Genomic DNA, 25,976 nt, shown 5'->3' on the forward strand with positions numbered 1-25,976 from the left:
ACACCTCTCATCACCCCGAGAACACCATTCCCACAGTGAAGCATGGTGGTGGCAGCATCATGCAGTGCGGATGTTTTTCATTGGCAGGGACTGGGAATCTGGTCAGCATTGAAGGAATGATGGACGGAGCTAAATACAGGGAAAATTCTTGAGGGAAACCTGTTTCAGTCTTCCAGAGATTGGAGACTGGGACGGAGGTTCACCTTCCAGCAGGACAATGACACTAAGCATACTGCTAAAGCAACACTCAAGTGGTTTAAGGGGAAGCATTTAAATGTCTTGGAATGGCCTAGCCAAAGCCCAGACCTCAATCCAATTGAGAATCTGTGGTATGACTTAAAGATTGCTGTACACCAGCGAAACCCATCCAACTTGAAGGAGCTGGAGCAGTTGTGCCTTGAAGAATGGGCAAAAATCCCAGTGGCATTTAATTCCAGGCAAAATGCCAAGGGGGGTGAATATTTTCGCAAGCCACTGTATGAAATAACACATATGGAATCATGTTGTTACCAAAAAAGTGTTAAACAAATCAAAACATATTTTATATTTGAGATTCTTCAAAGTAGCCACCCTTTGCGTTGATGACAGCATTGCACACTCTTGACATTCTCTCAACCAGCTTCATGAGGAATGCATTTCAATTAACAGGTGTGCCTTCTTAAAAGTTAATTTGTGGAATTTCTTTCCTTCTTAGTGCGTTTGAGCCAATCAGTTGTGTTGTGACAAGGTAGGGGTGGTATACAGAAGACAGAACTATTTGGTAAAAGACCAAGTCCATATTATAGCAAGAACAGCTCAAATAAGCAAAGAGAAATGACAGTCCATCATTGCTTTAAGACATGAAGGTCAGTCAATACGGAAAATTTCAAGAACTTTGAAAGTTTCTTCAAATGCAGTCGCAAAAACCATCAAGCGCTATGATCAAACTGGCTCTCATGAGGACCGCCACAGGAAAGGAAGATCCAGAGTTACCTCTGCTGCAGAGGATAAGTTCATTAGAGTTACAAGCCTCAGAAATTGCAGACCAGATAAATGCTTCACAGTTCAAGTAACAGACCAATCTCAAAATCAACTGTTCAGAGGAGACTGTGTGAATCAGGCCTTCATGGTCGAATTGCTTCAAATAAACCAATGATAAAGGACACCAATAAGAAGAAGAGACTTGCTTGGGCCAAGAAACACGAGCAATGGACATTAGACCGGTGGAAATCTGTCCTTTGGTCTGATTAGTCCAAATAAAATATTTCTGGTTCCAACCTCCATGTCTTTGTGAGACACAGTGATATCACGTGTTTACACAGGATTTGGAAATGTGTTCAATCCATTTATGTTGTCACTCTGGGAGCCAGAAAATCTGAAGGAACCGCTGCTATTTATCTTAGAATAAGTTATAGAGGGACTGTCCCGTCTGGGGTGCCGGCTGGTACCATCTCGATTGGGAGGGTCTTCCAGTGATGGTTGCCAGATGTTGGTTGAAACTTGTTTATCTTGAAGTATATAAACTGAGAGATCTCTTTGTCTCTCATTCTGATAGTAAGAGGCAACTCACTTGCAGCTTGTTATGTTGAATCCGGGTCCGTATAATTAAATACATTGTATCAAATCTCCATCTAAGAGTTTATTTGTAGTCTTGCATCCTGACTTCCTTAATACCAGAGAAACTCATCTTATCACACAGAGTAGGTGAACGGATGATCTCCGCATGTGTGGTTCCCACCGTGAAGAATGGTGGAGGAGGTGTGATGGTGCTTTGCTGGTGACACTGTCTGTGATCTATTTAGAATTCAAGGCACACTTAACCAGCATGGCTACCACAGCATTCTGCAGCGATAAGCCATCCCATCTGGTTTGCGCTTAGTTGGACTATCATTTATTTTGCAACAACACAATGACCCAAAACACACCTCTAGGCTGGGTAAGGACTATTTGACCAAGGAGGGTGAGGGAGTGCTGCATCAGATGACCTGGCCTCCACAATCACCCGACCTCAACCCAGTTGAGATGGTTTGGGGTGAGTTGGACCGCAGAGTGAAGGAAAAGCAGCCAACAAGTGCTCAGCATATGTGGGAACTCCTTCAAGACTGTTAGAAAAGCATTCCAGGTGAAGCTGGTTGAGATAATGCCAAGAGTGTGCCAAGCTGTCATCAAGGCAAAGGGTGGCTACTTTGAAGAATCTCAAATATAAAATATATTTTGATTTGTTTAACACTTTTTTGGATAGTACATGATTCCATATGTGTTATTTCATAGTTTTGATGTTTTCACTATTATTCTACAATGTAGAAAATAGTAAAAATAAAGGAAAAGCCTTGAATGAGTAGGTGTGTCCAAACTTTTGACTGGTACTGTATATATATCATCATTTTTTAATCCAGTTGGATAAACACTCCAAACAGCCTACCCGACCACTCGGAGGAGTCCACATGGTCCTAAAGCACACCGTTGCCTCGTTTTGAAACACATTTCAATTATATAACTGGGGGGGACGAAAATTCAATTTCAGAATGTGGGGGGGACATGTCCCCCCCGTCCCCAGTGAAAGTTGCGCCCCTGCATTGTATTCATCAGTAGAGAAATGTGTGCAATTGTGTCGCTCTGGATAAGAGCGTCTGCTAAATGACTAAAATGTCAAACGTGTTCACTGTTTCCAGCAATCAGTAAATACTACTGCACAAAATTCTAAATCACCCTATCAGTGTCATACAATATATGGAAAGATGTAGGCAATGGGGACTGTCTCATTATTATATTTTTTACAATATTGTGGACATGCAGATGCAGAAAATCGGTTACTTCTACATAACTTTGCGTTACTCCTAAGTCATCATCTTCGACATTGTTACCTTCCACTATAGAGCGTTACTTTGATGTGGATTTTCTTTTTACACTGCTGCTACTCGCTGTTTATTATCTATGCATAGTCACTTTACCCCTACCTACATGTACATATTACCTCAAATTACCTCGACTAACCTGTACCCCAGCACATTGACTCGGTCCCGGTACCCCCTGTGTCGTGACGTGACTTTTATTATTGTGATGACTATTATTTATTGAATAATTACCTACTATGTTTAATTTTTACTAGATTAAATTAATCATGTAACAATTAACTCATTAGGAATTTGGGGCACCACAGGAAAAGTTGTTTAACGAGTTACCGTTTCCCGAATTAACTCTAAAGATATCTAGATATCTCATCATTTTAACAGTAATTTATTAATAATTTACCTCATATCAGACTCATTCTGAAAGTCGTAGACTCTTTAAGTCTGCACGAACCCGGGTCTTACTGATCATTCCGTACCACACAAATTGATTTAATTATTTATTTACTAACTAATTAAAAATGATAACACAAGATACAAACACGTACACGGTATAGGTAGGGATTAGAAACTTAATACAATGAAAACGGGTCCCTAGCGGACTAACACAATATGACACTTGTTACAAAATCAAATCAAATCAAATCAAATCAAATGTTATTGGTCACATGCGCCGAATACAACAGGTGCAGACATTACAGTGAAATGCTTACTTACAGCCCTTAACCAACAGTGCATTTATTTTAAACAAAAAAGTAAGAATAAAACAACAACAAAAAAAAGTGTTGAGAAAAAAAGAGCAGAAGTAAAATAAAGTGACAGTAGGGAGGCTATATATACAGGGGGGTACCGTTGCAGAGTCAATGTGCGGGGGCACCGGCTAGTTGAGGTAGTTGAGGTAATATGTACATGTGGGTAGAGTTAAAGTGACTATGCATAAATACTTAACAGAGTAGCAGCAGCGTAAAAAGGATGGGGTGGGGGGGCAGTGCAAATAGTCCGGGTAGCCATGATTAGCTGTTCAGGAGTCTTATGGCTTGGGGGTAGAAGCTGTTGAGAAGTCTTTTGGACCTAGACTTGGCACTCCGGTACCGCTTGCCGTGCGGTAGCAGAGAGAACAGTCTATGACTAGGGTGGCTGGAGTCTTTGACAATTTTGAGGGCCTTCCTCTGACACCGCCTGGTATAGAGGTCCTGGATGGCAGGAAGCTTTGCCCCAGTGATGTACTGGGCCGTACGCACTACCCTCTGTAGTGCCTTGCGGTCGGAGGCCAAGCAGTTGCCATACCAGGCGGTGATGCAACCAGTCAGGATGCTCTCGATGGTGCAGCTGTAGAATTTTTTGAGGATCTGAGGACCCATGCCAAATCTTTTTAGTCTCCTGAGGGGGAATAGGCTTTGTCGTGCCCTCTTCACGACTGTCTTGGTGTGTTTGGACCATGATAGTTCGTTGGTGATGTGGACACCAAGGAACTTGAAGCTCTCAACCTGTTCCACTACAGCCCCGTCGATGAGAATGGGGGCGTGCTCAGTCCTATTTTACAAGTAATATCTAACAAGTAATATCTAATCATTTCACAACATATACCCAATACACACAAATCTAGTAAGGAATGAAATTTAAGAATATATACATATATGGACAAGCAATGACAGAGCGGCATGGACTAAGATACAGTAGAATATTATCGAATAGAATACAGTATATACATAAGAGATGAGCAGTGCAAGATATGTAAACATTATTACAGTGACTAGTGTTCCATTTCTTAAAGTGGCCAGCGCTTTCAATAGGCAGCAGCAGCCTCTAATGTGCTAGTGATAGCTATTTAACAGTCTGATGGCCTTGAGATAGAAGCTGTTTTTCATTCTCTCGGTCCCAGCTTTGATGAACCTGTACTGACCTCGCCTTCTGGATGATAGCGGGGTGAACAGGCAGTGGCTCGGGTGGTTGATGTCCTTGATGATATTTTTGGCCTTCCTGTGACATCGGGTGCTGTAGGAGTCTTGGAGGGCGGTAGTTGCAGGCGGTGCAGTTGCCATACCAGGCGGTGATACAGCCCGACAGGATGCTCTCAATTGTGCATCTGTAAAGGTTTGTGAGGGTTGTAGGTGCCAAGACAAATTTCTTCAGCCTCCTGAGGTTGAAGAGGCTCTGTTGCGCCTTCTTCACCACACTGTCTGCGTGGGTGGACCATTTCAGTTTGTCAGTGATGTGTACGCCAAGGAACTTGAAGCTTTCCACCTTCTCCACTGCGGTCCCATCGGCCCGTCAGGAAGTCCAGGACCCAGTTGCACAGGGCGGGGTTCAGACCCAGGGCCTCAAGCTTAATGATGAGCTTGGAGGGTACTATGGTGTTGAATGCTGAGCTATAGTCAATGAACAGCATTCTTACATAGGTATTCCTCTTGTCCAGATGGGATAGGGCAGTGTGCAGTGTGATGGCGATTGCATCGTCTGTGGATCTATTGGGGCGGTAAGCAAATTGAAGTGGGTCTAGGGTGACAGGTAAGGTAGAGGTGATATGATCCTTGGCTAGTCTCTCAAATCACTTCATGATGACAGAGGTGAGTGCTACGGGGCATTAGTCATTTAGTTCAGTTACCTTTGCTTTCTTGGGTACAGGAACAATGGTGGCCATCTTGACTGAGAAAAGGAGAGATTGAATATGTCCGTAAACACATCAGCCAGCCAGTCTGCGCATGCTCTGAGGACGCGGCTAGGGATGCCGTCTGGGCCGGCAGAATTGCGGGGGTTAACATGCTTAAATGTCTTACTCACGTCTGCCACGGAGAACGAGAGGCCACAGTCCTTAGTAGTGGGCCTTGTCGGTGGCACTGTGTTATCCTCAAAGCAGGCGAAGAAGGTGTTTAGCTTGTCTGGAAGCGAGACGTCAGTGTTGGCAACGTGGCTGGTTTTCCTTTTGTAGTCCGTGATTGTCTGTAGACCCTGCCACATACGTCTCGTGTCTGAGCCGTTGAATTGCGACTCCACTTTGTCAATATACTGATGTTTTGCCAGTTTAATTGCCTTGCGGAGTGAGTAGCTACACTGTTTGTATTCTGCCATATTCCCAGTCACCTTGCCATGGTTAAATGCGGTAGTTCGCAACAAAGTATGTTACAGGCCTTGATGTCTCTCTGGAAAGAAATCCTTGCCCAGAGCTCGTCGACCTTGTTAACCAGAGACTGAACATTAGCGAGTAGTATACTTAGAAGCCGTGGGTGGTGTGCGCGCCTCCTAAGTCGAACCAGCAGGCCGATCCGAGTGCCTCTCCTCCGCCGGCAATGTTTTGGGTCAGCCGCTGGAATCAGTTCAATTGCCCTGGGGAGACCAAACAAAGGATCTGCTTCGGGAAAGTCGTATTCCTGGTCGTAATGCTGGTTACCGCCGCTCTGATATCCAATAGTTTTCCCCGGCTGTATGTAATGATACAAAACACAATAATGTAAAAAATAATACATAAAAAAACAAAATCCAGCAAAGTTTCCTAAGAGCTAGTCGCGACGCCGCCATCTTCATCGGCACCAGAACTGCACAATTAAATTCACCTTCTTAGATACAGTACTTAGAACAGCTACTCAGCCGTAACATTGATTGTTAGTGGAGGCAACTTTGTCGTCTTCACCTCTTGTTGATTTTCAGGGTCGGGACCAATATGGACAAAAGCTGCAGCTTGAGGTCCGTCTAGTCTGATCTGATAATTCTTATCCCAATCTTTTATGCACTCTGGTAAAGAGGGGCATTTCCGTCATACTGACACGCTCTCTGAGCTCCCTCGGGCGTGGCTAGTTACGAGGCAAAGGTATTATCATCACTATGATTTTGTTAGAAAGTTAAAATCAAATTCCTATCTTCACGAAAACATTGTCTTCCTCCTTGATATTTTCTACCCAAGGTAAAGGATGTAACCCTGATATCCACAGTGTAAAAGCTCTTCAAGTCACAATGTTTTTGTTATAACGCCTTTATAACATTTTTAATGACATCACAAAATATGTATTAATTTTCCATATTCCATTTCTCATCATTCCCAACGTTTGGATGTTGAAATATATTGTCCCAATGTTCATTGTTGGATGTTGAAGTTTTTGGGTGGCAAAAAGTATCTGAAACAAAGGCATCCCTTTCAACATACTAGAGTGCCAGAGATTCTCCTCTCTAATTTATGGCACTGTTAAGGTGTCAAGACCGGCACAGCTCCCCGTGGGTAAGAAGGTCTGGTTGTTGTCGGCCATTTGCCAAGCTGATGTGAGGCCTTTGATCCTCACCAAGGGAGAGTCATGACACCTGTATATATAGCATCGCTATTGTCATTTTATTGTGTTACTTTTTTAAACTTGAGTTTATTTAGTTAATATTTTCTTAACTCTTGTTTTTCTTAAAACTGCATTGTTGGTTAAGGGCTTGTAAGTAAGCATTTCACGGTAAGGTCTGCACCTGTAGAATTCTCTGCATGTGACAAATGACATTTGATTTGATTTGATTGAGGCCTATACATTCATATCAGTTGTGTTCCTCCATTGTGTTCATCTTTCCTTATTTCTATTGTGGATTGTGTTTCTGTGCACCAATGGAAAGTCTACAAAACTATGAGCAAACCAGCCTTTGTATTGACTACATGGAATTGGATTGTGATGGAATTGAATCCTGCACACAATGTGCTTATTTTTTTATTTTTTTTATCAGGAATAATACACTACATGACCAAAAGTATGTGGACACCTGCTCGTCAAACATCTCATTCCAAAATCATGGACATTAATATGGAGTTGGTCCCCCTTTGCTGCTATAAGAGCCTCCACTCTTCTGGGAAGGCTTTCCTCTAGAGTTGCTTCCATTCAGCCACAAGAGCATTAGTGAGGTCGGGCACTGATGTTGGGCGATTAGGCCTGGCTCGCAGTTAGCGTTCCAATTCATCCCAAAGGTGTTCGATGGGGTTGAGGTCAGGGCTCTGTGCAGACCAGTCAAGTTCTTCCACACCGATCTCGACAAACCATTTCTGTGTGGACCTCGCTTTGTGCACGGGGGCATTGTCATGCTGAAACAGGAAAGGGCCTTCCCCAAATTGTTGCCACAAAGTTGGAAGCACAGAATCGTCTAGAATGTCATTGTATGCTGTGGTGTTAAGTATTCCCTTCACTGGAACTAAGGGGCCTGGCCCGAACCATGAAAAACAGCCCCAGACCATTATTCCTCCTCCACATCACTCCAGAGAACACGTTTCCACTGCTCCAGAGTCCAATGGCGGTGAGCTTTACACCAATCTAGCCAACGCTTGGCATTGCGGATGCTCGGCCATGGAAACCCATTTCATGAAGCTCCCGCCAAAATGTTATTGTGCTGACGTTGCTTCCAGAGGCAGTTTGGAACTCGGTAGTGAGTATTGCAACGGAGGACAGATGATTTTTACGCATTTCAGCATTCGGCGGTGCCGTTCTGTGAGCTTATGTGGCCTACCACTTCACGCTTTTAGACGTTTCCACTTCACAATAACAGGGCAGAAATGTGTTGAACTGACTTGTTGGAAAGGTGGCGTCCTATGACGGTGCCACGTTGAAAGTCAATGAGCTCTTCAGTAAGGCCATTCTGCTGCCAATGTTTGTCTATGGAGATTGCATGGCTGTATGGTCGATTTTATACACTTGTCAGCAACGGGTGTGGATGAAATCCACTAAATTGAAGGGGTGTTCACATACATTTGTATATATAGTGTATTTTATTTGATGTGTATGAAATTGTTTGGTGAAATATGCATAAAAGGAGAGTAATTGCCCATAATTCTGCACCTTTGAATCGTTGTACTTCCAATTTGGATCATCATGATTTAGTGACTGCAAAGAAAATGTATTGATCTACTAGGATTTTTTAAAGATAGACTAACTGTTTTGTCTGCTTGGACTCAAGAGATAAGTATGCGTTCATCTTTTTGCAGGCAGTTGGGTTCCTTTGATTAATCTTTTAGCAATTTTGACCGTATAATAGTTTTGATGAATGTATTTATGTTTTGAGAAGGCGACTGCCAGAGTTCTGTCTTCTGAACTCTGTTTAGAAAATCGACATTGTTACAGAAAAAGCTTGAGAAAAACTGTGATACAAAGGAAGAGTGCGTACTTTGTGTACAAAATAAGTTTATGCTATCCTTATCTGCCCGTGTAGTGTTCCATCAAAAATATAAACGCGACATGCAACAATTTCAACAATTTTACTGAGTTACAGCTCATTTAAGGAAATCAGTCAATTGAAATAAACTCATTAGGCCTTAATCTATGGATTTCACATAAATTGGCAGGGGCGCAGCCATGGATGGGCATAGGCCCACCCACTGGGGAGCCAGGCCCAGCCAGTCAGAATGAGTTTTTCACCACAAAAGGGCTTTATTACAGACAGAAAAACTACTCAGTTTCATCAGCTGTCCTGGTGGCTGGTCTCAGACGATCCCACAGGTGAAAAAGCCGGATGTGGAGGTCCTGGGCTGGCGTGGTTACACATGGTCTGTGGTTGAGGCCGGTTGGACGTACTGCCAAATTCTCTAAAACGACGTTGGAGGCGGCATATGGTAGAGAAATGAACATTAAATTCTCTGGCAACAGCTCTGGTGGACATTCCTGCAGTCAGCATGCCGCTCCCTCAACTTGAGACATGTGTGGCATTGTGTTGTGTGACAAAACTGTACATTTTAGTGTGGCCATTTGTCCCCAGCACAAGGTGGACCTGTGTAATGATCATGCTGTTTAATCAGCTTCTTGATATGCCACACCTGTAAAATAGATGGATTAACCTTGGCAAAGGAGAAATACTCACTAACAGGGACGTAAACAAATATGCACAATTTGCGATAAATAAGCTTTTTGTACGTATGGAACATTTCTGGGATGTTTTATTTCAGCTCATGAAACATGGGACCAACGCTGTATATTTTAGTTCAGTATAGTTGCTTACCTCACAACTACATATTATAGGTGTGTGTGAGTTTTAGTGTTCTTGAGGGTAATTTCAGGGTATATAATATGAACAGGAGACCTGTTTCAATGGGGTTAAACCAAACATCTCCTCTACCAAATACTCCTCCACTCATAAAATGCATTCATGGCCCCATTCCCATACTCCTAAATGGCTTCCTTTATTTGTCCTACCGCCTCCTAAATAATTAAATTTCCTTGAGGACTTCATTTCCTCAAGCTCCCACAAACAACAATCACAAAGATTTTATTACAAAAGATTTATTCATTCAGCTTGAAAACAAAGAAACAAACATGACAATTCAACTAAATTAAAATAAAATAAAAAGCACAGAATTGCAGTTCTTAATTTATCTAAACAGGTCAAAAGGACAAGAAACAACAAAAAAACTCAAGACTGAAGACCCCTCTGCATGTCTCAGTGCTATTAAACTACAACCATCCCCATGGGGCGAATAGAATAGAACCCAGTAGAATCATGGGTAACGTAGTAAATAATAATTCACTTTCTAAGAACGTGTGAGACATACACAGGGAGTACAAGTTATTGGTCCATGTAACGCTTAGTGTGTGTGTGTGTGTGTGTGATATGATCTGCATGTGTCTTTGTGCACCTGTCACTGTGAGTAAACTTGTCCAAATGTTCCCTGTTCGTTCTGATGTCATCAGGAGGTCCAGCGAGGCTCCTCCCCCTCTCCTTAGTCAGAGTCCTCCTCAGAGCTGGGGGGCGTGGTCATCACTTCCTCCTCTTCCTCAGACTCCTGAGAGAGCGAGACAGTCGTCACTATGATAATCTCAACATTTCATTTTAATGAATGCTTTGATCATAATGTATGAAAATGGCTACCCGAATAAAGTTATTCCTATTGTTGCCATAGTGACAGTGCAGTACCTTGCCCTTGCTCTTGGGTTTGCCTTTGGCTTTCTTGGCCTTCTTGCGTTCACCGTCAGACGAACTCTCCTCGCTGGAAATAAACTCTCGGCTCTTAAAACTGTCGTTGCCTCCTTGCTCCTTTTCTTTCTCCCCTCCATCAGACTTCCTCTTCTTGCCTCCTGCCTTCTTGTCCTCCTTCTTGCCTCCTGCCTTCTTCTTGCGCTCACTGGTGGACAAACGGAAAGGGAAACGTATGGTCAAGATGGCTGTAGATTTGTGCGTGTGTTAAAAGCAGGGTTACAAGTGTGTGTGTGTGTTTGAGAGCTTGTAAGTGTACCGGGTCGTGTGCGTATCTGATATTCATGGCTGTGTGTCAGGGAGGCTGGTGGAAGGAGCTGTAGTCTATCACAGTGCCATCCGTTTTGTCACCAAAGCCCCATATACTACCCACCATTGTGACCTGTACGCTCTCGTTGGCTGGCCCTCACTACATATTCGTTGCCAAACCCACTGGCTCCAGGTCATCTATAAATCACTGCTAGGCAAATCCCCGCCTTATCTTAGCTTATTGGTCACCATAGCAACACCCATCCGTAGCATGTGCTCCAGCAGGTATATCTCACTGGTCATCCCCAAAGCCAACACCTCCTTTGGCCGCCATTCCTTCCAGTTCTCTGCTGCCAATGACTGGAACGAACTGCTGAAATCTCTGAAGCTGGAGACTCTTATCTCCCTCACTAACTTTAAGCATCAGTTGTCAGAGCACCTTACCGATCACTGCACCTGTACACAGCCCATCTGAAATTAGCCCACCCAACTACCTCATCCCCATATTGTTATTTATTTTGCTCATTTGCACCCCAGTATCTCTATTTGCACAACATCTTCTGCACATCTATCACTCCAGTGTTAATACTAAATTGTAATTATATTGCACTATGGCCTATTTATTGCCTTACCTCCATAACTTACTACATTTGCACACAGTGTATATATTTTCTATTGTGTTTTTGACTGTACATTTAGTTTACCCCATATGTAACTCTGTGTTGTTGTTGTTTTTAATCGCACTGCTTTGCTTTATCTTGGCCAGGTCACAGTTGTAAATGAGAACTTGTTCTCAACTGGCTTACCTGGTTAAATAAAGTTGAAAATAAATAAATAGGAGGATGGACTCATTGTAATGGCTGGAATGGAATCAATGGAAGGGAGTAAAACAGGTGGTTTCCGTATGTTTGAAACCGTTCCATTAATTCCATTCCAGTTATTACAATGAGTCCGTCCTCTTATAGCTACTCTCACCAGCCTCCTCTGGTGTGTGTGTGTGTGTGTGTGTGTGTGTGTGTGGGCTCTTACTTCTTGGCGGGTGTAGAGGAGCCTCCACCATTCTCTCTGTATTCCTTCATGGCTTTCTCATAGTTCTTCTTAGCCTCCTCTGCTTTCCTGTCCCACCCCTAGCAGAGAGAGACCTTTTGTTATCAATCGGTTTCCCTAAACAATGGTTTAAACACAGTTAGCTAGGATTACTATTATTTTATTCAAAATGCCCATGGAAAGAAGTGGAGAGCACTCAACCAACACGAGTTGAGGTGCAACCAAAAAACTAGATTGGGCGCAACGCTCACTCACCATTAAAAACAGGATTATATTCAAGCAACTACTACATTTAAAACGTAACAGTTGCTTGAATAAAATCCTATTTTTAAGTGGAGGACATTTAAATTCAAAATGGCCAGAAAATGGGAGAAAGAGAGATGGAGAGAGAGAAGAGCAGAACAGAGAGAAATAGACAAACACAGAGAGCAGAGATAAAGCTCTCCCCCTCCCTTACCTCTTTGTCGTCCTTCCCTATCTGTTTCCACATCTCTCCTGCCTTCTTGGAGATCTCTGTGATGGAGATTCCGGGGTTTTCCGACTTGATGCGCTCGCGGCTGGAGTTAAGCCACAGCATGTAGGAACTCATCGGCCTCTTGGGGGCGTTAGTGTCCTTCTGCTTCTTCTAAAACACACACACAGCGAGAGAGAGAGAAACACGAGCACACACACTCATATCACATGTGCATAAATACATAAACTATGTAGGTGCTTCCAGATGTCAATATGAAGCTATATTTTTCTCTGATACAATAATAAACATACATTTGACTGTTCATGACACTCCGCACCCATTCCCCCTTCTATATGACTCCCTCTCTCTCCCTCACCTCTTTGCGTGGCTTCCGGTCCCTCTTCTCCTTCACTACTTTGGCCTTCTTTGCAGGTTTATTCTTTCCCTCGTCATCGCTGCCATCCCCCCCGCTGCCGCTCTCTGACGCGTTACTGTCATACCTGAGGGAGAGAGAGGGGAGGAATACTGTTAGAGAGAGAGAGGGAGAGAGAGGGGAGGAACACTGTTAGAGAGAGGGAGAGAGAGGGGAGGAATACTGTTAGAGAGAGAGAGGGAGAGAGAGGGGAGGAATACTGTTAGAGAGAGAGAGGGAGAGAGAGGGGAGGAATACTGTTAGAGAGAGAGAGGGAGAGAGAGGGGAGGAACACTGTTAGAGAGAGGGAGAGAGAGGGGAGGAACACTGTTAGAGAGAGAGAGGGAGAGAGAGGGGAGGAATACTGTTAGAGAGAGAGAGGGAGAGAGAGGGGAGGAATACTGTTAGAGAGAGAGAGGGAGAGAGAGGGGAGGAATACTGTTAGAGAGAGAGAGGGAGAGAGAGGGGAGGAATACTGTTAGAGAGAGAGAGGGAGAGAGAGGGGAGGAATACTGTTAGAGAGAGAGAGGGAGAGAGAGGGGAGGAATACTGTTAGAGAGAGAGAGGGAGAGAGAGGGGAGGAATACTGTTAGAGAGAGAGAGGGAGAGAGAGGGGAGGAATACTGTTAGAGAGAGAGAGGGAGAGAGAGGGGAGGAATACTGTTAGAGAGAGAGAGAGAGAGGGAGGGGAGGAACACTGTTAGAGAGAGAGAGAGGGAGAGAGAGGGGAGGAATACTGTTAGAGAGAGAGAGGGAGGGGAGGAACACTGTTAGAGAGAGAGAGAGGGAGAGAGAGGGGAGGAATACTGTTAGAGAGAGAGAGGGAGGGGAGGAACACTGTTAGAGAGAGAGAGAGGGAGAGAGAGGGGAGGAACACTGTTAGAGAGAGAGAGAGGGAGAGAGAGGGGAGGAACACTGTTAGAGAGAGAGAGGGAGAGAGAGGGGAGGAATACTGTTAGAGAGAGAGAGGGAGAGAGAGGGGAGGAATACTGTTAGAGAGAGAGAGGGAGAGAGAGGGGAGGAATACTGTTAGAGAGAGGGAGAGAGAGGGGAGGAATACTGTTAGAGAGAGAGAGGGAGAGAGAGGGGAGGAATACTGTTAGAGAGGGGAGGAATACTTTTAGAGAGAGAGGGGAGGAATACTGTTAGAGAGAGAGGGGAGGAATACTGTTAGAGGGGGAGAGAGAGAGAGGGGAGGAATACTGTTAGAGAGAGAGAGGAGGAATACTGTTAGAGAGAGAGAGGGAGAGAGAGGGGAGGAATACTGTTAGAGAGAGAGAGGAGGAATACTGTTAGAGAGAGAGAGGGAGAGAGAGAGGGGAGGAATGCTGTTAGAGGGGGAGAGAGAGGGGAGGAATACTGTTAGAGAGAGAGAGCGGGAGAGAGAGGAACTGAAATGGGCAATGGATGAGGGGTTAAAACTCACTCCTCAGCGACATCACTCTCCTCCCCAGGGTTGAACGACTCATCTAGTAAAAAGAGAATAAAAAACAAGTCACTAACACAGCCCTCCCAAACATGCTGCTCTGTTGGAAATGGAAATCTCACAACAGCCATACATACCTATTACATTTTAAATCTATTAATGAGTCCCTTTGAGATCTCTTACTAGTGAGGCCCTGATTGGCTACGGGAGCGGTCCGGCCACCCTATTGGCTGCGGGAGTCGTCACTCACCGGTCTCTTCGTCGGAGTCGTTGCTGCCGTCTCCCTCTTCTCTGATCTTGCCCTCAGCCTTCATCCTCTCCAGGTAGGCGTCGTGCTGGTCTTCATCGGAGTCACTGTACTCGTTGTTCTTACTCTTCATGCCCTGTCGGGGGGCAGCAGAGTCAGACTACACTACCCATGATGCTCCAGCAAGGCCCTGCATCTCTATCTCTTCCTACGGACAGCAGGTTAAGGTACAGAAGGGGCTGTGTTCCAACACTTTACAATGGCTTCCTTTCCGTACCTTTAGGACTACTCCTAGGAAAAGGGGAGACCAGGGAAGAATCTAAATTGCATTAACTTGATTCCTCGCATCCTTTCTCTTCGCCTCCCTCTCAAAACCCATTGGATGAGAACAATGACTGTATATATGTATGGACAAAGCCATCGATCACGTGACACCATTCATTCCTATGGTAAGACTAAATAGCACATTGAAGACAAATGAAGTTGGTTAAGATGGCGCCTCCTGGAGACATAACATGCGCAGTTTAGCTACTCCAGAAAGTGACGTTGGAGGCTAGCTCAGTGCTGCCCTCTCTCATTGAGTAACTCGAGTTGAAGGCCAACCGGGGTACTGCAGGCTGCCACTAGCAACTAAATTATCCTTATAACTTATTCTGTGTGCGATTTTAAAATAATCGGCTCAAGGACATACATCAGGTGTATTAGAAGCAATTATTGGCACCATGATTGTCTTCTAAACAATTTTTTTTTTTTTTTTACAAGAAGACTGACCACAAAGATAGACATTTTTCCATTCACTATAATGGGGGATCACGTTTTCTGCAAACAATGCCTGCAATACCACGGTCAGCATTGAACCGCTGTGGCTTCAATGAGGGAGGGGGCAGTCGTTCTCCCCTGGATGATGTCAGAGATCCTTCCCCTCTGACCTTCTCATCAGAGAGGTTTTGAGGAGGCGAAGAGAGGATGCGAAGGATCAAGGAGATGCAATTGAGATTCTCCCTACGTGAAAAGCTAAGAAGCTATACAAACAGGAGGAAGTGGAGGACAGGATCATTTGTAGTTCTTGACCGTTCAGGTGACCCCAATGTAGTTGTTTGTTACCATGGCATCTACCACCCAGGGCAACAAAGTGGGCCGTTGACGGACAGAGTGGGCTATGTTTATATTACCAGAGAGCATTATGGGTGAAAAATCAGGACTTCCTGTATTTGGTTTAGAGGAGCTGTTTCGTCTTTCAGTTAAACCACTGCAAAGCCTCGGGCAATACATTAGTCAAGACAATGCAGGCAACCAACCACACACACACACTCGCACCTCTCTCTTTTTCACACACACACACACACACACACCGATACATCTCTAGATGTCTCTCACACAAAAAATAGCATAATCATAAACCGATTAGTAAATCATTTATGGCCATTCACAGCAATCAACCCCCATGATTAGAATTTTAGCACCCTCCTCTTCCCCATTCAACACAGACACCCCCCTCCACCCAACACTCCATGCGAGCAGTAATCACTCCAAACCAAAAACCAAGCCAACACTCCCGAACCCCGTAACCATACCAACCTTCTTCTTCAGGATTACACAACAGACACACAAGAAAAGAGCGAAATCCGTCAATATTTCTAAACACATCTTGGAGGAGAGTTGAATGTATTTCCACCACAGTAAACATCTCCTAAAGGTTACCTCCTTGAATCCTCTGTTCTTGATGTTGAGTTTCTTGGCATTTACAAAGTCAAACAGCTTCCCATACTCTTCTCTGTGATGGACAGAGGGAAAAAAACAGAAACCATTCATCAGGCAAAGAATCTATACGGTTGTGTGTGTTCGTTTCTAAGTCCCCTCCATACCTCTCTATGCTGCTGAAGGTGAATTGGTTCCCCTGCTTGGTCTCCACCTCGAAGTCGAAGGAGCGCGTTGTGGTGGTGCCTCTGGCGAAGTTGACACAGGAGATCTCCTCGAAGCGCAGGTGCACGGGGGGCTTGTGCACGTAGATGAAACCCCTCTCCAGGGGGTAGAGCAGGCCTGACTGCGCCTTGTAGGAACACGTTATACACTGGGCCCCAGGGGTGTTACTACAGGGGAGAGGAGGGGAGGGAGACTCAATTATGAAATACATGACAAAGTTCTTTATGATAATATATGTGTTTATAATGTAGTCCTTACGAAGAGGAACGGTGTAAGCGTCACAGGGTTTAAACTTCAGAGGGAGGAGGAACATTGGTGCATATCTGCGAGTGATTCTGCAAGCGTGTGTGTGTTGTGCGGGTGCGTGTGTGTGTTTACCCCTGGAAGTTTCCGGGCACGGTGATCTTCCTGTTGACCAGAGCCTTCATCACCCTACTGACCATCTCGTAGAGAGAACCGGACATGTTCTTACTGAGTTTCCCTTCATAACGCTTCTCCACCTCCTCCCTACGGAGAGAGAGGAGGGATGGTAGAGGGAGACAGAAGGGAGAGGGGGGGCGCAAAAAGAGAGGAGAGAGAAACAGAAATTGTATCAAGGGATTCTCGCCAGCTAACAATACGGGTTCATTGTTCCTCTCCCATGTGGTGGTTGCGCTGCTGTCGTGTTTTTCTCCCACTCACTCGCTCATGTTGAGGGTGAGGCTGAGCTCCTCCTCCTTAGAGAAGAGCAGGATGAGGAAGTGGTAACGCGTCTGTCCCTGCTTGATGGGCGGGTCCAGACTGATCTATAGACGGAGGGAGGGAGGGAAGGATTGTGAATTGAAGACGACGGCATGGGGTTTAAAGTGAGCATGACTGTTGTCCACATGTTTGGTGCCTAACACAACTTAATACAATCTACACTCGACTGTCAACCACTCACCTCAATCAAACACACACACAGTACACTTACCACGAAGAACATCTGCCTCTGGTCCTTGTGTGGTAGCAGAAAGAGACGCAGCACGGTAGTGTAGGGGATCTTGTAGTCAAACGTCTTACCATGGAGGTGGAGGAAAGCAGGGTAGATGAGGATATCATACCTGACACAGAGAGAAGAAAGATGGTGAATGAGGGCAAGAAAGAGAGGAAGACCTTTGTTCAAAGTGGGACGCTTGGGCCGAAGGGAGTTAACATTTTCACTAAGCAAATATTTAACCTAGTTCTGCACAGAAACGTGGTAATTAACTATACTGAACAAAAATATAAACGCAACATGTAAAGTGTTGGTCACATGTTTCATGAGCTGAAATAAAATATCCCAGAAATCAAGAAGCTGATTAAAAAGCATGATCATTATACAAGTGCACCTTGTGCTGGGGACAATAAAAGGGCACACTAAAATGTGCAGTTTTGTCACACAACACAATGCCACAGATGTCTCAAGTTTTGAAGGAGTGTGCAATTCGTATGCTGAGTGCAGGAATGTCCACCAGAGCTGTTGCCAGATCATTTAATGTCCATTTCTCTACCATAAGCTGCCTCCAAAGTCATTTTAGAGAATTTGGCAATGTCCAACCAGCCTCACAACTGCAGACCACGTGTAACCACGCCAGCCCAGGACCTCCACATCCGGCTTCTTCACCTGCGGGAACTGATTCTGACTGGCTGGGCCTGGCTCAACAGTGGGTGGGCCTTGCTCGCAAGTGGGTAGGCCTACGCCCTCCCATGGCTGAGCCCTTGCCCAGTCATGTGAAATCCATAGATTAGGGCCAAATTAATTTATTTCAATTTAATGACTTCCTTATAACTGTAACTCCGTAAAACCGTTGAAATTGTTGCATTTATATTTTTGTTCAGTATACAATGACCATAAATCATTGCGCCTGTTTTTTATGTCACGGACAGAGACGGATCAGAGAGGAATAGGCGAAGCAAGAGGTTTCACTCTCGCCAGAATCTGTCCAAAATAAGCCCAACGCATTTCTATGGGCTTATTTCGGACCTAAGCTTGTCACCTGCCTTCCCGCCTTTGGGACAATGACTCCCATTGTTAGGGCGGAGACACGAGCATCTCATCATTATATACAGATCTCTGGACGGATACACTTTTACGGCTGCTACGTTAGGTTAGATATACACAGACCGTATGAGAGAGGAATGTACACAACACAATGAGGAGAGAGAGGGATTGAGACAGTTCAGGGAAGTATGCCTTATCTACTCTGAAGAACTAGTAAAATGATTGCCAGACAGCTCTGCAGCATACTTAGGCAGGCTAGCTAAATAGGATGACTAAAGACACTACAGTATGGGGAGCACATCATGTTAGATGGCCTGGCTGACTGCTACTGCCTGAGCAGAGAAGAGATGACTTTAAGGGATTAAACATGATAAAGTCAAAAAATAAAAAAAAGTAATATACACAACTTAATTATTTCATTATTTCATGGTAATTTCCTATTTTTTCTATTGATGTCTACCCAATGTGGACCTGACAATTGAATGTTCACCATTTTGGGCTTTGGAATATCCATTAAAAAGCTCCAAAACCATTGTAATGTCATTATTTCATAATGCATTTAAAATGTTGTTGTTTTATTAATTATAAAAAAAATCACTAATCACTCAGCTCTACTTGTCTGTGGTGGTTACTATTTGGAAGGGGGGATGGTATTGAGCCAAGTGAACACTTTGCGGATGAATCTGATAAGTGTAGAGTAACATTATATAAAACAATGATGGCTAATCCTGATGAATAGTGGTTGGTGGTGCTGATGCCACAGTACCTGCCCCTGGGTGTGAGGCACTGCAGCTCTTTGAAGACACATACAGCATCTCCTGTAGCCTGGATCACATCTGCCTTAGACAGCACGTTCGCGGCAAATGCCTGACAGGAAGGAAGGTTAAAACAGGAATAACATAAATCACTGCATCATTGATGTTGGTGTGAAAAATGAACTGTTTCTGAGTACATGACAGCTGTAGTGTTAGCGCCATCTGCTGGGGTAAAGCCAGTAAGGCACTGACGTTCACTCCATTCAACCAGCAGCAGTACAGAGTGGTTGTTTAGTTAGTTCTATCCTTGGTACAGGTCCGGTAATAGAGCGTGGGTTACCTCCACAGGGTCTGCCCCCTCGTCTACGGGGCCGGGGGGGACGTAGAAACGAACTTCCATGAGAGAGACCTCAGCGTCATCATTCTGGTGGAACTCCAGCATCACCTCGTTCTTCCCTGTCGCACACTGGGACACGCTGGCCAGGGGGATCTCAAACACTGAGCTGTCATTCACATCAAACGACAACAATGGACCTGCAGAGGGAGAGAGGGGAGAGAGAGGAGAGAGAGAGGGGGTTAAAGACTACAGCTCCCATAATGCAGCACAGCTGGAGGAACGCTACAACGAACTCTTCAAGAGAGATCCAGAGAGATGAAAAAGATGGTTTTGAAAACGTCCAAGCCATCCAAGAGGAAACTATAGAACGATTAGATCCTCTGCTACGGTGTTGTGTGATGGGTGTTTAGAGTTTTAGTGGGTGTGGTTTACCAGAGAATTTAGCAGTGCCCCAGTTCCAGCCCTTCACACACATGTCCTTCTCTGTCAGCTCCACCTTGTAGTTGGCCTTGAAAAACTCCGAGATCCTCTCATAATCCTGCCGAGGGAGAGAGGAGATGTGTGGAGGGGGAAAGGAAGAGAGGAGATGTGTGGAGGGGGAAAGGAAGAGAGGAGGAAGAGAGAAAGTGAAAGAGAAAAAACTGAGTAGAAAGATGTTCTCAGTTAAATCCTTACTTCCCCCACTATTCTGAAAAACACCCCCCCTTTCCTCCCCCTCGATGCGGGGGCTAATTAATCAAAGCTCAATTATGGCCCCTCCCGCCACTCGGCCCCCTGGGACGCTGGAGGTGAATGTAATCCGTCCGCTCTCTCCGCCGCTTACAATCAGCCTGTTTATTTATCCTGCAGGCCCGATTAGAGCTGGGGCACACAGACACACCGCAATCACTTCCACATGTGTGTGAAGGACAAAGTGTGTATGTGTGTGTGTGAAAGAGGAAAAAGAGTGTGTGGGAAAGAGAGTTTATGCACCTGGGTATCAGCTTGTCTGTTAGGTTGTTAGAGAGTGTGAGAGCCCACAGTGTGTGTGTGTGTTGGACAGCGAAAGAGAATATACATCAGTGTGTGTGTGTGTGTATAGGATATCAGATCAGTGTGTTGACAGCATCTGTGAGTGTGTTTGTGAAGATGTATGAAGGCATTGTGTTTGTGTGACAGCACGTGTATACAGATCTAAGTGTGTTTACATTTCTGAGTATATACTGGATATAAATCTGTGTGTGTGTGTGTATAATGAGGGGCCTGTAACTGTGTAAAGACGTACATATCAGTGTGTGTTCCTGCTGTCCTCATCAGCCCGTGTTAAGAGCTGTCTCTCATTACCGCTTTGGCAGAGTGCTGTTGCTTACCTCACACAACAATAATAAATCACACTCATCCCAGTCTTCCCATCCACTATCCACACAGAATCACTATATGCATAAACACACACACCAAACAACAGTTCCAATCCTCCACCCCATAGCTGTTCCATTCCACCACCCCTCTTCCTCTCCCCCTAACTAATATGATGCTCTGTAACACAGAAGCTGCCATAGGATCTTCACACCAGGGTGCTATGCATTAGCAGACACCGTAGCAAAGTATTTTGCAACAGAAAACGAAAACAAGCCCTTCTCATTGGACAAGATCGTCCCTCCCCGTGTCGGCCCCGGCTTTGTTTCCGTTTTGTGCCTAGTGAATACAACCCAGTTATGGCTAATACAGTGGAGTCCTGATCAATACAAAGCAAACTCCGTTAAAGAGCGGTGTGCTTCACAAGTAGTACCAAATTAGTTAACAGATGACTTCTGATACGTGGATTTCAAAACTCGCCGGCGCACTTCACCACTCCTAAATCAAATAAATTATCATTACTTGTTTAGGACAGACATTCAAAGCATTGAGTATGCATGGGGAGTGGGCTGAGGTGGTGTTTAACCAGAGGTGTCACGGAACATGATATAGAAGGTGAATACATCAAACTGACTGACTGGCTGGCTGCTCCACTAACCTATGTTTGAATTCCTCACCAGTGACAGTGTGCAGGATAATAAACAATGACATCATCGTCTGAACCCACACAGTCAGAAGATCCCATTTTCAAATATACACTGATTAACCTCAGGAGACCAGCCTTCCTTCTCTCCCTCTCCAGCAGCACTGGTAAGGCTAGATTATACACACATGCACTCACACACAGACACACACATCCACTCTTACACTCACTCTCAAGCACGCACACACAACCTGTGAACAGATAAACAAATGTATCTAAAAGCTCACCGGACACCTACCCACTGAATTCTCATGAAGAAATCCACAAAACCACAGCAGACACAGACAATCACACAACCATTTTCAAGCAAATTCTCTCACTCGTTCACACACACCACTGCCTCACCGTGTCTCTGAAGCCGTCATATTTGTAGACATGTCCGGTGCTGGTGGCCAGTTTGATGCCGTGTCCCAGACATACACGCCTCCATGTGGCCTGAGACAGCTCTGCTGCCGGGATGTTGTCCACCTTCCCTGTCTTACTGCTCTTATACACCAGATTCTGCTTACTGAACCGCAGACGACCGTCGTTCTGCAGAGAGACCACTCACTCATAAATACACTTAGGCTATCGTCTTCGCCAAACTTGTGGTCATTTATTTGTCTGAATTGGGAACCACTGAATTACACTACCAGATTTTCCTTTGCAAAAAAGAAAGCACAAAGCAAAGACTTCACTCTATGGTCCTTTAAAATCTACTTTAGTCAAATATTGTGCGCTATAGCTAGCAAATTACCAAATGTGACTGGGTGAAAAAATAAGAAATGAAGTCTGCTTCATGTTTTGTTTCCTTCCCATCCTTACTTCCTAGTATCGTGACAACCCTAATATCCATGCTACCCATGTGTACTTCAATCCTGATCCCGGAGACCCACAGGGTGTGCAGGCATGTGTTCTACTTTCATCCTAGGCAGGACTAACACCTGATTCATCTAAGCAGGTGTGTTAACTAGTACTGTGCTACAACAAAAGCCTGCACACCCTGGGGCTCTCCAGGACCAGGATAGAAGGACACTGGTTTGTTAAGACACTGATGGTAGATGGCATGAGGTAAGCTAGTTACTGACCCAGGACCCCTTGGATTCCTGGTAGATCTCGTTGAACTCAAGCGTGTCTCCCATTTCTGCCTCCGCAAGAAGTGATGTTCAGCTGCGTACACAGAATAAGATATTGTCAAACAGTTAGTTAGCAATGTTATTAATTTGTAGAGGAGCCCAAGTTGTAATAGCTAACTAGCTAGGTAGCAAGCTAATTCCTTTGAGTCAACATGTGAGTCTGTTGTTGACATTTCATTTAGTATCTAGCTAGGTTAAATCAAACCATGTAGTTTGGCTAGCTAGCCAATAACAACAACCATGAAGCTAACTTAGTTAGCTAAATATTTACAAGTGACAACTCAATGCGGGTATAAAAGCTTAGTATTGAGAGAACAACAATAAGCAAACTGTAGCTAGCTGCTTTCTTTGTGGCTAGAACATGCCGATACTAGCTATTTAGCTACCATAGTTAGCTGGCCATTCGTACTAGCGATGTGGCTAGTAAATGGATGCCAGTTTGGCTAGCTGGCTAGTAATTATGTGGCGTTTCTTCGCTAACTATTTGACTCCTATGGATCAATAGTAGCTAGGCCAATTTTACTGGTCTCAACTGTTTGGTTTTATACACATTTACTTACAATCCACTAAATATCTCCCTGAATAAAACGAACAAACTTTGATGTCTTACTGTCAATGTGATGAGGAGACCTCGCTGTTTCCCGCGTGAAGCATCAGCCCAAGAGCTGACGTCACCGGAAATAATCCGTACTACTTTTGAATTTACTTCCGTTTCGTTCTAATTTCCAGAAAGTAACACTTTTCAAAGATGTTCTGCCGACCGTGTAGGTCTTTCGTCTGACACACATAAACAACTTGGCTTAGAAATAGGTGAGAATTGTTTGATACGAATGCTTTCAGTCATTAAGGTAGGCCTACTTGTCTCCTGTTATGAAATGCAAAGAAACCTCTCAAAGTTGTCAGGACCGCATGCAATAACTGCTCACCACCACTAAGGGGTGCACGCAGCAGCCTGTTGTTATAAAATGCGTGAGAGGTTCTCCAATTGAATTGCTCATTTGTGACGATGGATGATGATGAAGCTACAAGACTCCCCACCAGTCCTGTCCAATATAGCCTACTGTACCACTTTGGCAGAGGAATTACGCTAATAGGTTACTGAAATCCTGTAAAAGCTTTGTAATATCCTGTCGCCTTGTTCCAATATCAACATACCATGACTTCTACTATGAGCATACACATATCAATGTTTTGACAATAATTAAATATTAGTTTTGAAATTGTTAGATTTAACAAATAATTATCTCTGTCTCTCTGTCTCTCTCTCTCTCTCTCAATCTCACTCTCTCTCTCTCTCTCTCTCTCTCTCTCTCTCTCTCTCTCTCTCTCTCTCTCACATAACACACACACACACACACACACACACACACATCAGACGCAGCCCCACACTATGGGTACACAATGGCACATGTTGACTGACAGGTGAAGGTGAGAGAAGGAGATCAGACTAATCTAACTGTCAATAAAGCTAATGCCAAAGGAATGAATATAACACAAAGGAGAAAGTTAGGAGTGGAGCAGGCAAACATTCACATAGGCTAACACACACACACCTAAATACACAATGACCGCACACATACAGACGCATCACGCTCTATTCATAGAGCTTATTTACTTAATTTTTAATTCGCTGAGGTAAGGCTATATGCCATTGACAAATATCATGATGAAACATGAAACGAATGAAATAATGATATGTTTGATGAAAATGAAGAATCACAGAGATAGAAATTAGTTGTGACAAGTTCGAGTCTCGTGCTTCCAACGACGCCTTCAAGTTTAGCGATGCGTCAACTTGGTGAATCACCAGGAGAATAACTAAAGAAAGGAGGAAAAGGATGGGAGGGGGAAAGAAGGGGGGCAGAAAAACTTTCTCCCTCCTTACAAAAACCCTCCGCCGTCAGTCAGTCTGTCACACAGACCACACACCCGTCAAGTCTGCGGACGGTCAAAGTCAGCCAGGCGGATTTGGTGCGCACACCTCGGCTTTTATAGACAGCGATATTTTTTATCAACTCACAAATGTTTAATTAGAGAGAGTGTAGTTCCATGGACACTGGATTCAGAAGATTTTTTTTCAAGAGAAGATACTTCAAGCTAGACTAATCAAGGGAAAATAAAGTTGATGGAGAAAAGGTTTGAAAAGGTTAAACCAACAAAAGAGATACTAATTCATCATTACGCAATTAGTCCAGGAGTCTTTGGATAAAGCCCTGCTGATTTAATCAGTGCGCACTGAAAGGAAATAAAGGATTTTGCGAAAATTAAAAATGCATTTTGGAGGTAAGTCCCAGTAAAAATAATCACGGCTAAATATCTTCCACAATAACATTCTTATAAAAATGTGTATTTATTTATAATTATTATTATTATTATTATTATTATTATTATTATTATTATTGTTATTGTTATTATTATTATAGCATATTTAATATTTCAATATCCTGAACCGATGGCTTTTACAAATTAATATTTTACAAACATACCAGTGGCATTTCAGTTATTTTATCATTTTTAGATTATCCACAGTAGAGGTTCCCAGATAGTTGTATATTTTGGATAATAATATGATGATGACCAAGGTGAATTTGCACTTCGTTTCCTGCACCACTTTTCTCAAACTTCTAATTACATTTCAATAGAAATGAATCCTGAATATCTTTAGATAAGTGTAGAAATCCCTTCTCAAATATATACAATTGTAGTAACATAAGCATATTCACAAGATAACAAATACTTTAACACATTTATATGAGAATACAGAATAATTATAATAGATTAACTTTTGTCTGCATATATCACAAACAAAATACAATGCCCTCCAAAGAAATGCTATAATGGCACATTGTACATTTTGATACAAAAAATTTGAACATATCCTGAGATAAAATGTGTGGCCCCTTTTATAACATTTTCGCTTCGAAAACATCCTTGTTCTATTTAAAAAAGGAAGTTACAGTGTAGGACATTGAGGAGGCAATTTGATCTGAATGTAAGTTTTCACAAGCTTGTAGAAATGACAAATGTTTTGAAATGAGTGATAGTGTGTGTGTGTGTGTGTGAGTGTGTGTGTGTGTGTGTGTGTGTGTGTGTGTGTGTGTGTGTGTGCGTGTGTGAATGGAAAGTTTCCTTCATTGTAAAGAATGGCTTGGGTTGAGAGGGGTCAGAGGCAGCTAAAGCCCTTGTCTAGTTAGCTGTCACTGATATGAGAAAGTACATGATTCACGTT

At 43.8% G+C, this 25,976-nt stretch overlaps 1 protein-coding gene across 3 annotated transcripts; it reads right to left on the reverse strand.

Moving 5' to 3' along the window:
- Positions 1 to 10,035: 10,035 nt before the first annotated feature.
- On the reverse strand, positions 10,036 to 23,434 carry LOC121533765 (FACT complex subunit SSRP1). 3 transcript variants are annotated; one of them, XM_041839991.1, is made up of 19 exons: positions 23,358 to 23,434; positions 22,700 to 22,781; positions 21,978 to 22,163; positions 20,027 to 20,132; positions 19,598 to 19,791; positions 19,269 to 19,369; positions 17,453 to 17,582; positions 17,182 to 17,285; positions 16,879 to 17,007; positions 16,443 to 16,667; positions 16,279 to 16,351; positions 16,156 to 16,161; positions 14,581 to 14,713; positions 14,331 to 14,373; positions 12,869 to 12,992; positions 12,496 to 12,663; positions 12,021 to 12,118; positions 10,683 to 10,890; positions 10,036 to 10,551 (listed from the first exon to the last, which is right to left on the reverse strand). In XM_041839991.1, the coding sequence occupies exons 2-19, from the start codon at positions 22,751 to 22,753 to the stop codon at positions 10,489 to 10,491; spliced, it is 2,145 nt and encodes a 714-aa protein (XP_041695925.1). In that variant the 5' UTR covers positions 22,754 to 22,781; positions 23,358 to 23,434; the 3' UTR covers positions 10,036 to 10,488. The 3 variants fall into 3 exon arrangements, with proteins under 3 accessions (XP_041695925.1, XP_041695936.1, XP_041695944.1); XM_041840002.1 differs by lacking the exon at positions 23,358 to 23,434 and adding an exon at positions 23,308 to 23,326; XM_041840010.1 differs by lacking the exon at positions 16,156 to 16,161.
- Between the last annotated feature and the right edge of the window lie 2,542 nt (positions 23,435 to 25,976).

This window comes from Coregonus clupeaformis, chromosome 2, assembly GCF_020615455.1.
Source record: "Coregonus clupeaformis isolate EN_2021a chromosome 2, ASM2061545v1, whole genome shotgun sequence".
NCBI lineage: Eukaryota > Metazoa > Chordata > Actinopteri > Salmoniformes > Salmonidae > Coregonus > Coregonus clupeaformis.

Coding starts and splice junctions, on each gene's coding strand:
- LOC121533765 (XM_041839991.1), bottom strand. CDS start 22,753: ATGGGAGACACGCTTGAGTTCAACGAGATCTACCAGGAATCCAAGGGG. Junction 16,668..16,878: donor GTGCCCGGAAACTTCCAGGG/GTAAACACACAC, acceptor TCTCCCCTGTAG/TAACACCCCTGGGGCCCAGT. Junction 10,891..12,020: donor TCCTCTACACCCGCCAAGAA/GTAAGAGCCCAC, acceptor TTTGTCCACCAG/TGAGCGCAAGAAGAAGGCAG.